Source organism: Salvia hispanica, chromosome 3 (genome assembly GCF_023119035.1).
Source record: "Salvia hispanica cultivar TCC Black 2014 chromosome 3, UniMelb_Shisp_WGS_1.0, whole genome shotgun sequence".
Lineage (NCBI taxonomy): Eukaryota > Viridiplantae > Streptophyta > Magnoliopsida > Lamiales > Lamiaceae > Salvia > Salvia hispanica.
Genome location: NC_062967.1, coordinates 30147400 through 30158367, shown reverse-complemented (window position 1 = coordinate 30158367; position 10968 = coordinate 30147400). Strand labels below are relative to the sequence as shown.

General features: G+C 37.3%; 4 protein-coding genes and 1 long non-coding RNA gene across 6 annotated transcripts; 3 read left to right on the top strand and 2 right to left on the bottom strand.

Moving 5' to 3' along the window:
- Positions 1-6: 6 nt before the first annotated feature.
- On the top strand, positions 7-2364 carry LOC125215848 (mitogen-activated protein kinase kinase kinase YODA-like). The gene is made up of 4 exons (XM_048117413.1): positions 7-91; positions 188-424; positions 1051-1142; positions 1390-2364. Exons 1-4 carry the CDS (start codon positions 53-55, stop codon positions 1883-1885), a joined length of 864 nt encoding a protein of 287 aa, XP_047973370.1. The 5' UTR covers positions 7-52; the 3' UTR covers positions 1886-2364.
- On the bottom strand, positions 2234-4083 carry LOC125215846 (short-chain dehydrogenase TIC 32, chloroplastic-like). Its single transcript, XM_048117412.1, has 8 exons — positions 3974-4083; positions 3448-3679; positions 3277-3356; positions 3053-3206; positions 2909-2987; positions 2768-2852; positions 2635-2681; positions 2234-2546 (listed from the first exon to the last, which is right to left on the bottom strand). The coding sequence occupies exons 1-8, from the start codon at positions 4077-4079 to the stop codon at positions 2385-2387; spliced, it is 945 nt and encodes a 314-aa protein (XP_047973369.1). The 5' UTR covers positions 4080-4083; the 3' UTR covers positions 2234-2384.
- LOC125215849 lies at positions 2569-3549 on the top strand. The gene is made up of 3 exons (XR_007175307.1): positions 2569-2832; positions 3098-3186; positions 3464-3549. It is a non-coding gene; the product is annotated as an uncharacterized LOC125215849 (long non-coding RNA).
- Positions 4084-5000: 917 nt separating the features above from the next.
- LOC125216106 (probable prolyl 4-hydroxylase 12) lies at positions 5001-7904 on the bottom strand. Of its 2 annotated transcripts, none has more exons than XM_048117731.1 (7): positions 7776-7904; positions 6595-6714; positions 6323-6380; positions 6153-6239; positions 5789-5846; positions 5532-5704; positions 5001-5454 (listed from the first exon to the last, which is right to left on the bottom strand). In XM_048117731.1, the coding sequence occupies exons 1-7, from the start codon at positions 7844-7846 to the stop codon at positions 5107-5109; spliced, it is 915 nt and encodes a 304-aa protein (XP_047973688.1). In that variant the 5' UTR covers positions 7847-7904; the 3' UTR covers positions 5001-5106. The 2 variants fall into 2 exon arrangements, with proteins under 2 accessions (XP_047973688.1, XP_047973689.1); XM_048117732.1 differs by having other exon boundaries at positions 6595-6711; positions 7776-7903.
- Positions 7905-9274: 1370 nt separating this feature from the next.
- On the top strand, positions 9275-10825 carry LOC125210696 (60S ribosomal protein L36-2-like). The gene is made up of 4 exons (XM_048110265.1): positions 9275-9398; positions 9737-9843; positions 10336-10535; positions 10679-10825. The coding sequence occupies exons 2-4, from the start codon at positions 9742-9744 to the stop codon at positions 10707-10709; spliced, it is 333 nt and encodes a 110-aa protein (XP_047966222.1). The 5' UTR covers positions 9275-9398; positions 9737-9741; the 3' UTR covers positions 10710-10825.
- The last annotated feature ends 143 nt before the right edge of the window (positions 10826-10968 follow it).

The following is a 10968-nucleotide window of genomic DNA, read 5'->3' as shown; positions in this document are numbered from 1 at the left end:
TGGATGCAGCTTAGCTGTTGATATATGGAGTCTCGGATGCACTGTTATAGAAATGGCGACATCAAAGCCACCTTGGTCCCAGTATGAAGGGGTCAGTACTTTGAGCTCTGTGGTTGTAGATTTGATGTTCAGTGTATTGATGGGTTTATATTGATGGTTTATCTGACTTTTCACTTTGGTCTTTAAGGTCGCAGCTATGTTCAAGATTGGAAATAGCAAGGAACTTCCAACAATTCCAGATCACCTCTCAGATGAAGGGAAAGACTTTGTGAGGCTATGCTTGCAGCGGGTTCCACAGAATCGTCCTTCAGCTGCTCAGCTTTTGGAGCATGCTTTTGTGAAAAATGTTGTGCCTCTGGAGAAACAAATACCTAGTCCAACCTCCTCAGATCATCCTTCAGTGACAAATGCTTCAAAATCTATGGTATTGCTCCTTAATATTTTGGCTTCCTGACCCAACTAAGATTTTTAAATGCAATTTTTTATCATCTTTTGTAAGGGAAGTTGTGTTTGCATCTTATGTTTTGGTCTTAATTGAAAAAGTCTTCATCTATGCCGCTAAAGGTCCCCAAAATTTATTGTCTGAACTCTGAAGCTGCCGTAGCCTCGTCGATTGATGACAAATGTGGTTTCTGTAATCCATGATATTTTTTGTATTAGTTATACATAAACATCTCATGATTGAAAAAAAGCAGAACTTTATTTGGTTTAAGTTAACTGTGACTAGCATATTGTCCTCATGCTTGAGGCAGAGTTCTTCTACTTTCATCTTTGGAGTCTTGATTGCTAATCTATGGAAGCGAATGGCTTCGTGATCTTCAAAAACCCTATGGGACATTGATCTAAAAGTAACTTACCAAGTTTTTTGGTTTGAGAATCCCAATCTGAACCATCCTTTATAACCCAAGGAAACTCTTCAGTCCTCACTGATAAGAAGATATCGTAGAAAGTTTTGTATTGGAGCTTTAATTTACACCACTATAGAAGTGCTTGCATTCTTACATATTCTTGTGTATTTTTTAATTATATATTCTCTGCATTTCTTTATAGGGCATCGGTAACGCAAGAGTTCATCAGCAACTGGATACAGAGAGACTTGCTATCCATTCATCTAGAATATCAAAATCTAATTTTCAATCTAGGTCTGCTCTCTCTCTCTCTCTCTCTGTGTGTGTGTGTATGTGTGTGTGTGTACGCATGTATGCATGTATGCACCTTCTCCTGATTTCTCCCTTAGTATAGTTTGGCTACTCATTATACTACTTGTTTCGTCCGTGTAAAAGTAGGACGTGAACAATCTTCTCACCTGATAGTTCATATGTTGATTAATATGAAAAATGGTTTAGTATTATGGTGTTGGACTTAATTTTATTTTCCTTCGCTTTCCAGTGAGATGTACATATCAAGGAACATATCATGTCCGGTCTCTCCAATCGGAAGTCCTCTTCTGTATCCAAGGTCGCCCCAGCACTTAAGTGGAAGAATGTCTCCTTCACCTATATCAAGCCCCCGCACGACATCTGGTTCATCCACGCCTCTTACTGGTGGCATCGGTGCCATCCCGTTCCACAATCAGCCTATGTTATCATCGCAAGAGGGTTATGGGACCGGGAACTTGCACTTGCGCCCACCCAGCCACTCTTACTGGGATCCCGACATTCTTCGAGGGGCACAGCCAGGAAATCATGCCTTCCGGGAACTGACATCCTACGATAATGACGCTCTCGGAAAGCAATTCGTAAGGACTGCAAACGGAGATCTTTACGATAAACAGTCGGTGCTGGCTGATCGCGTGTCTCAGCAACTGCTCAGAGATCCCGCCAAGCTGAACCAGTCATTTGATCTCTCCCCTTCACCTCCATTCCCGTGCCAGCGTACAACCTGAGTATAGCCTTGTTCGTTGTCGACATAATTAGGAATTTTGGTGGTTGAGCAGTCACTATTTTTTGGCACACTCCACAACCAACCATCACCATTGTTTTATTTGTTGAGATGCTATTTGAACAGCAGGGATGAAGAAGATCTTGCTTTTTGCAGCACTACCCTGCCTTCGCACCATGTCTGGTGCACGATGAACGCAGCTTCTAGAACGTTCTTTTCCTAATATGAAAAATCTGACTGGTCCTAGCTCTAGCTAGTGAGAGGTTGATTGACCTTGGTGATTACAGCTTCCATTGTATAGTCATTGTTGAATCTTTGATATATGAGGAAATCAAAATGTATATTTACATTATTGAATAGAAAGAGGGTAGAAATCATCACCCCTGAGGTTAATTGATAGCTGTAGAACTATTACTATTACTGTATGCGAACTGTTACTGCACTAAGTGAAAAATGGAGATAACAAATCCACATTTGCATCAACTCTCTGTTTGTGTGTGTGTCTATTTATTGATGAGATTAGTGGTGAAATCCCAAAGTTTAGCAGCCAAATCTTTGTCAGTAGCTTTGTGATCTGGTTTGCTCAAATTGTTGTTAGAAAAGTATTGACCACTAATTCCTTTGAGGTGTGGATGCAGAGCCAGATAACATGTAGTTGAAGCCCCCTTCATAGTTAAACAACATAAATCAGTAACAATTCATCACAACTTCTGTTAACTTTTTTTGATTACTGTAAATGTAGATGGAGCTTACCTGTTCAACATTCTTGAGCACGAATCGGCCAACACTGCTCATGAAACCTGAATAATCAGAGACGAGGAAACCATTATTTACAATGACGATATGAAATTTCAAGACGGAGACACTGGAAATTCCGAGCTGTCACCTTCGAAAATGCCAAAATGCCGGAAAAGATTGGTGGTGATAATTCCCGGATGGAGCGAATTCGCAGTTATGTCAGCACCCTCTTCCTGTTTCAAGACTCTGTTAGTGTTAGTGATGGGAGAAAAACATGCTTGCAAGCTACCTTTAACCGTCTAGCCAGCTCATTCGCGTGCAGTATGTTAGCGAGTTTTGACTGGCCATACGCGAAAACCTTGGAATAACTGCATACATCAGAAGATGAAGAATCAATGCAATCTACACATTTGAATAACTATCTTTGGCAGACCTTTTTTCGTCACTGAGTTTATGAAACCGGATTCCTTCTCTGTAGGTAACGCGATGAGCTATTGAGGAGACGTTCACGATCCTCCCCTCCCTCTTCGTGTCGCGAGCTGTCTTCTTCATAGTCTCCAGTAACAAGTGAGTTAGCAGGAAATGGCCTGCAAACAACCATTTATATATGCAAATGCATGAAATAATTAAGAGGCAGAAATCATTCACACCAAATACCTAAGTAGTTTGTAGCAAACTGCAGCTCTATCTTGTCTGCAGACAGCGCGAAAGGCGGCGTCATTACACCAGCATTGTTACTGACAGTAGAGAAGAAAAACACCAAACCAACATCATTCTTGAAATTTTATACTACATTGTTTATATGAATCTATGATAGATGTTGCTTACATCAAAATGTTCAAAGGTAGCCCAGAAGATGTGAACTCGGATGCAAAACTTCGAACGGATTCCATGGAACTGAGATCTAACCGAATGGCATCAACCTTGGCAGATGGATTATCTTTCATGATCACTTGTCTTGCTCTCTCTCCAGCAGGCATGTCTCTGATTCCCATCACGACATGAACACCGCGCTTTGCTAGAACGCGCGTTGTCTCTAATCCTATTCCACTTGAAGCCCCTGCACTTGTCACAATAGCAACATTCTTGATATGATTATTACTATTACAAATCAAAATCTGTAATTTGATTACGAATGAATATGAAAAAGGGACTAGTCTACGCATGTATATATCTAGCTTCACAAAGTCTTCACTTCTAAAGGCAAAATGTGTGATTTTATCATATAGTTTTAACATAAAATTGGATATATCCAAATGAAAAGGCTAGAATTACAGAAACTATTTTGATAAAAGAACTCAAAAAAAGCTCGAGATTTATGACAAAGGGCGATAAACAATGCGAGAAAACAGACCTGTGACAATAGCAGTGAGGCCAGAGGCATCAATCCCTTTGGTTACTTCTTCAGCTGTGGAAGCTGAAGAAAATCCAGAAGGTCCATTTCTCATGAACAACCACATCTCTTTACAATTAATCTCACTATATTTTTTTTCTTCTCTAATATTAATTAGATGAAGTCTACTTCATCTAATTAATGAAAAAAATTGCTAAGTTGGGTTGCATGGAATAGGGATACATGCCCACAGCCTACACCTTAGCCTTCTTTTTCTAAATACACGGCATTATGTAATTATTACTCATGTATTTTTATAATGGTATAGAGGATTAACCCGTTATTATAATTAAATCATTAGTTTTATTTCAATTTTATTGGTGATATAATCTTATTATTAACAAACCTTGTGACATATATATGCCATGTTATAGTTATACGACTACAAAAGCTATTTATATACTGTATATAAAAAAAACCTATTGTTACTTTCAATTACCATTTATACGTATAAATAAAGATGATATTATTTTATACTTCTAAAATTAATAGTTTTGCGTAGTGAGAATAGTCTCGACTCAAGTCGTCTCCTCATTTATTATAATTAAATGACCTATTACCACAGGGATAATAAGCTGAAATTGTACAGCTAGTAATTTAAAAGATTAATAATTAGTTTACGTAATTGAAAATTAGATATAGCTTCTAAAATGTTTTTAAAATAAGTAATTCGAGATTCTATTAACTTAGTAGTACAATAAAATCAGTTCTTCGATTTTTTGGGTGTGAGTTCGGTGTAGAGATTTAGACATTCATCTTAGTAGTAGTATATTGAAACTCAGAATTATTTGATAACTTGTGATTCATTTTGAATAGTTTCCATATGTAACAATTTTGATGTCGGAAATTCCAAATAATAGACTTCAAAAGTTTTTGATCAATTTGAAATTTAAACTATGGAGGAATTAATCTTATGATGATCTACTATGTTTTTATTCATAACAAACATGTTAGCCAGCAAAAAGTTTGTAAATTACGTAAACAACTATGCAGAAAAGGCAGATTCATGAATACAAATTTTAAAGAAGAGTAGAAGGGATCTGTGTGATAGCTGCGGGTGAACAGAAGACGAAAGGAGATACAAGCAATCGAAACTAGCACGCGTTGCAACTCTTCCTACACGTCCCACAGTAGTCAGGAGAACCAACCATGAAAACAGAATTTTTGAGGCACTCACCCATGGCAGCCCAGCCAGGACAGTTTTCATCCTCATCGCTGCAATCAGCATCGTCCAATTTGGGCAGATTCATCCCAGTGCTTATGCTTTCCAGATAAAAGAATTTGGTGGCGAACCACAAATCACCCTTGGGGATAGGACATCGAGCGTGGTGACTACTCCTATCGGGAGTTGCATCGAGGTGTAGATTGAAGAACACAACAGCATTTCCCCTAGTAGGTCTTGAGATGTGGCTATTCTTTGTGCAGTCAGACCATATGTCATTCTGCATAGAGTTCAAGTTGAGATTTAAAGTTCACCATAACCGTAATTGGAATAAGATGGTTAGTTTGTCTCTTGTACCTTTGACTGAGGGAAAAGTAATTGTCCTCCCTGACTGACATTTGAAAGATAAAAAATAACTGTTGCGAGTAAAGGTTGTCCGACTTGCTCCACGGATTCAGTATCAAAATAATGATGATCTTGTTTAGATGTTTCTGGACCAATGTGCAGAACTGACAAAGATTTGCTGTTCTCTGCAAGACAAAAATTTACATAAAGATACAACAGCTATAAATTGGATAATGAAGCTAAAGTGTAGCAATCAACGACGAGTATACTTTTAGGAAGGAAAGTCCAAGCAGAAATTTTTTCCTCAATCCTTCTAGCAATTTCATCCTGTAGTTCATACACATTAGAAGCACAAATTCAGATTTCCAACCAAATAATTATAATGAATTTCATAATTCAAATAAACTATAGCATATAAAAGAAGGGTAATGGCAGAGTTGTCCTTTGCACCAAGAATTGTCCAATACAAACTTAGGCAAAACAAGTTTTTCCGAGGGTGTTGTGATTCAGACATTGGTTGCATTTACTGACTCAAATGATATGATTCAAACTCATGCAATCACGTGAGGGTATCTAGCAGAGAAGTCAAGATCATAATCAAAGTCAGAAGGTATAATCAAAAGATGTACTTACATCTGCATCAACAGAGATGCCAGGATCCTCTCGTATATCATTCATGTTAGAAACTGGCAAATCGTTGCCTCCCATGGTACGCCGACCCTATATACCCAAAACAGAGTTTGAAAACAACATTGAAAGGAAAGAATGAGGTCCGATACATGTGAAAGAGAAGAAAAAAGTACCCAAGATATCAGGTAATCACACTCCTCCTCTGATAGAAAGCCTCTATACAAGAAGACCCTGTGCCCCGAGGATAATGTTATCCAATCCATTGCAATCTCAATGTTCAATAGCAATCAGAATAATCATGCCTCTAGATTCAGACACAATCTACATTTTCTAAGGATTATATTAGCTATGTAACAAAATGCTCCTAAACACTAGTGTTCATAGTAATTACTTTTCAGTGGCCACATAGGTATAAAACAGTTATTAGGTCTTGGGATTACCTGACCTTGGTTGCCAGGACAGCTGAATGACTTGCGATGGATCAATACTATTAGGCGGCACTTGATGCTCCAGTTGAATAATCCGGTTCTGAGTCATTTCTTTTGTTTGCAGTCCTCTTCGGCTACTGAAATTTCACATGAAATTTACTCTTTATACAAAGCACAATTTATGCTGTGCTTTTAATACACAAACTTGCAGTTTACAGAATTACAGTTGGCGTTCATGGTTAAAACATAATGCTAAAACATAGATGTGAACAGTCCATACACTAGGAGAGGAGATGTGAATATAGAAGTCAATATGCTGAAAAAGTCAGAAGGAGAAGGGTAAACACAAATAAACTCTACAACCATAGGAAATGTAGAAGTGCATATGGTTTTCCAGCCAATGCAATGCATACTAGATGCTTCTGAAATAAGGGAAATCATTTGGAACATTTTTAGTACTATTAGCAAACAAATCACACTGTAACCGCATAGGAGTATAGCACAACCAAGAACCACAACCGCAATGCACCAAACCAAGAGTATAGATGCCTTCAAACTAAGAGATGAGCGAAGAGTCCATAGACAAGGAGGGCAGATGACAATCTAGAAGTAAATACAGAAGGAGAAGGGTAAAAAACACAAAATAAAAAAACTCTACAACCATAGGAAATGTAGAGATGCATATGGTTTATAGCCAATGCAATGCATACTACTACATGGTTGTTGAACAAGAGAAATCATTCGGAACAACTTTAGTATTAGCATACAAATCACCCTATAACCGCATTGCACAAACCAAGAACCACAACCGCAATGTTTATCTAGACCACTGGACTATAACCTAAATTAGTCCAGAGCTCTATCAAATTCAGATCGAATGTATAAATCACAAGTTCATATTCAAGATGGAAACATTATCTAACGCAAGCGTGTAACATCTAGCTAATTATTTCAAGTTCAACGAAATAAAATACTACGTATCTTTTATTACGATAATCCAATGAAGACATAAATCCTCGGTGAAAATTCACCAGTGAGGAACCATGGGGTGCAATCATGAAATTCCGATTAAATTAGTATGAACAGTGTTTCAAAAAAGGGAAATTCAGACTGCGAATCGATCTATAAGTTAGCCGAGTGGCAAAAGTGATAATAATGCCAATTAAATCGAGAAGAAAAAAAATAAAAATTCTCTTACTGCAATGCGGAAGAGCCACCGAAGGTCACTGCTAGCAACAAGAAATGGATAATTGAGAGATCGGTCGCCATTGATGATGGTTTGTACCTGAATATTGAGCTTCGAAGCAGACGAGTGATTGAATTGAATAATTGATTTATCTGTGAAAGCGCGGGACCGAATGATTCCATTTCCATCCTCTTTAACCAAAGTCGTGCCAATAAAAAAAGCGTTTTTAGTGATTATACGAGTGTAACTTTAATTTCAGTTACTATCTCAGAAAATATAGTACGAGTAATTTTTTTAGAAACCATAGACCTTCAAATTCAGATTACCCCCTCAACAATGTTTTAAAAATTATTTAAGCTTTCATACTTGATACTTCACACTTATCAATTTAATTTTTATATTTCTTTTAGAGCATCCGCAATGGTGCTTAGGCCAGCAATAGGCCAGCCATTCTCTTCCCTGCCACATCAGCAACACTAAAAAATCTACCAGCCACATCAAATTTAGGCTAGTACATAGGCTAGCCGCAATAAAAATAATTCAAAATATACTACATTTACGGAATTAAAATTACGATTAAAATACGGAATTAAATTTACGAGACATATACGGGAAAATTCATTAATTTTATTTAAATAAAAAAAAAAAGTACATTAACTAAAAATCATAAAAATAACATAATAAAAAAAATCCGGGCTTCCACACACGAGCCACCTTGAATCTGTTTTAGGTCTTAATTTTGTATTGGGCTAGTTGTTGTTGTCCATCGCTAGATGTTGCTCTTGTACAGAAATTTAGAGATAGAGAAAATCGCGTTTATATAGTTTTTCAAAAATTTAAAAAAAGAATTAAAAAAAAAACAAAATTCGGCGCTGGCCGATCGGGCAGCCACAATGGCGGCCAACGCATCGGCCAGCCCACGCCGATCGGCTCGCCGATTTCGCGCTGGCCGACTCCAATGGTTCGGCTAGCCGATCGGCCAGCGCGACGAATCGGCTAGCTGGTCGCTAGCCGTCCATTGCGGATGCTCTTACATTCTATCTTTTGGCTAACAATTTTATTTAATACTTTGCATTATACTATAAAATTTGAAAAATCTCTTTAGAAGATATAAATTTTAAAAATAATTTGAGAGTCCAGTTGCTTGTTCTGATGATGTGGCAGGAGGAGTCTATGGCTAACCTATATATAGCTAGCCTAAATCCATTGTGGATGCTCTTAGCCAGACCCTAGCAGTAATTGGAATTATTATCTACGTTATAATTTTTCCCTATTAAGTGGATAATGACATGGTCCAAATGACATTGTCTAATTTTGTACTTTTTAGAGCGCATATTTAATTGTAATAAACAGCCTTGTAATAATTTAATTGCTAATATTATGAAATGTAAATAACTTTGTAGTAATAATAAACTTGGTAATATTATTATAGTAATTATTTTTAAAAAAATGACCTAAAAGTGGATTGGCCCAATATAAGTAAAACAAGCCCAGTAGATAGCCCAAATGTGGACCTAACTGCAAATCAAATTGAAATCCAATGCTCCTATATAAAACCACACTTCTAAACCCTAGCTTCGTTCTTCAACACTCCGCCTCAAATCCAAGCGGCGTCGCAGGGCACATCGGGAAAAGGTAAGCTCACCAATCCATACTGAGCTGATTGTGCGTGTTTAATTGATTTTTTTACCTGTATTTCTGTTCGAAATATGCAAAATTCTGAATGTGGAACAGAAATCTGCATTTCGTTGATTGAGTTACCCGTATTGATGTGCAAAATTCTGATTTTAAAATAGCAATCTGCAACCAATTCCTCTCTTTTGTGCATTAAGTGAAATAATTCTTTTTTGAAATTCGTTGCTTTCGAAAATTGGGCTTTGGGACTGTTGGCATGAAGCGGGATTGATTTGGTCAGACTTTTCATTTGATTTTGGAGTGTATTGTTTGATGAATTGAAATTGTTCATTATTTAGGTAATATGGCTCCGAAGCAGCAGAACAGCGGGATATTTGTCGGGTTGAAGAAGGGGCATGTTGTTACCCCAAAGGAACTAGCTCCACGCCCTTCAGCGAGGAAGGGTGTAAGTAAAATGATTTTCATTGATAGTTTAGTCACTGTTTTTGATATGCTTCCATTCTTTTACAATTGAGTTTCGATTGCTTTCAGCTTATAGATTGTTGAAAACAATAGAATCAGTTTACTGACTACCTTGTCTTAATTTCCACCATTCAGGGCTCAGATTCAACCTTTATAAATTATAGGTTATGATATGATACAGGGCACTTTAGTATTCTGTTCTTAATTTCCAACTTTTAGGTCTCTGATTCTATATGTGGATACCCAGCCCCCAAAATTTAACTGATCATCTCTATCAGCTGAATTATACATTTCCCACTTTTAATAGTTCATATTGTTATGGTAGGAAAAGGAATCACTAAGAGCTTTGCTGGGATATTGGACAAAAGTTTCATCTTTGTTATTTGGATGAAGCTTTTCTGTTTGTACAGTATGTTCTACTGCTAATTTTTGTTATATCCATTTTCCACCATTCTTATCTATTTATGTTTTCCAGAAAACAAGCAAGAGGGTGCATTTTGTAAGGAGTCTCATCAGAGAAGTGGCTGGGTTTGCACCTTATGAGAAGAGGATCACTGAGCTTCTCAAGGTCGGCAAGGACAAGAGGGCCCTGAAGGTAGCTAAGCGAAAGTTGGGTACCCACAAGAGGGCCAAGAAGAAGAGAGAGGAGATGTCTGGTGCTCTCCGCAAGATGAGGTATACAACTCGAATGATATATACCCATCTGCTTTCCAATCATCAAGATGACTTTTTATTCCAATGCCCTCCAAGATTAATATACAGAGTTTGAAATGTTTGTGCCTCTCTTCATAATACTTACCGATCTTGGTTTTATGCAGGGCTGCCGGAGGTGGTGAAAAGAAGAAGTGAGATCTGTTTCTGTTATTTTCTTATGGTTTTTAGAGTGAAATGTTTGGAAATTGGAACTCATTGTATTTTGTTCTGTTTTAGAAATTATTATCGGACACCTATATATTTTTGTTCCATTTTTTTGTCTGATGCCCTCTTACATTATATCAATATGAACTTGAGATAATTTTTCATCTTTGAATTTTAATTAGCAACCATGGCATATACATTTGGAATAGATTCCATTTGTTGAGGCTTAAATGCCACCATCTTGATTAAT

What these genes read in the sequence shown, in the direction of transcription:
- LOC125215846 (XM_048117412.1), bottom strand. Translation starts at nt 4,079, where the DNA reads ATGTGGTTGTTCATGAGAAATGGACCTTCTGGATTTTCTTCAGCTTCC. An exon ending in GTTTGCTACAAACTACTTAG is followed by an intron (nt 3,207 to 3,276) that starts GTATTTGGTGTG and finishes GGTTGTTTGCAG; the next exon opens with GCCATTTCCTGCTAACTCAC. An exon ending in AAACTCAGTGACGAAAAAAG is followed by an intron (nt 2,988 to 3,052) that starts GTCTGCCAAAGA and finishes TGATGTATGCAG; the next exon opens with TTATTCCAAGGTTTTCGCGT.
- LOC125216106 (XM_048117731.1), bottom strand. Translation starts at nt 7,846, where the DNA reads ATGGCGACCGATCTCTCAATTATCCATTTCTTGTTGCTAGCAGTGACC. An exon ending in CAGCTGTCCTGGCAACCAAG is followed by an intron (nt 6,381 to 6,594) that starts GTCAGGTAATCC and finishes CTCGGGGCACAG; the next exon opens with GGTCTTCTTGTATAGAGGCT. An exon ending in GCATCTCTGTTGATGCAGAT is followed by an intron (nt 5,847 to 6,152) that starts GTAAGTACATCT and finishes TATGAACTACAG; the next exon opens with GATGAAATTGCTAGAAGGAT.
- LOC125210696 (XM_048110265.1), top strand. Translation starts at nt 9,742, where the DNA reads ATGGCTCCGAAGCAGCAGAACAGCGGGATATTTGTCGGGTTGAAGAAG. An exon ending in GCCCTTCAGCGAGGAAGGGT is followed by an intron (nt 9,844 to 10,335) that starts GTAAGTAAAATG and finishes TATGTTTTCCAG; the next exon opens with AAAACAAGCAAGAGGGTGCA. An exon ending in GGTGCTCTCCGCAAGATGAG is followed by an intron (nt 10,536 to 10,678) that starts GTATACAACTCG and finishes GGTTTTATGCAG; the next exon opens with GGCTGCCGGAGGTGGTGAAA.
- LOC125215848 (XM_048117413.1), top strand. Translation starts at nt 53, where the DNA reads ATGGCGACATCAAAGCCACCTTGGTCCCAGTATGAAGGG. An exon ending in CTTGGTCCCAGTATGAAGGG is followed by an intron (nt 92 to 187) that starts GTCAGTACTTTG and finishes TTGGTCTTTAAG; the next exon opens with GTCGCAGCTATGTTCAAGAT. An exon ending in AAATCTAATTTTCAATCTAG is followed by an intron (nt 1,143 to 1,389) that starts GTCTGCTCTCTC and finishes TTCGCTTTCCAG; the next exon opens with TGAGATGTACATATCAAGGA.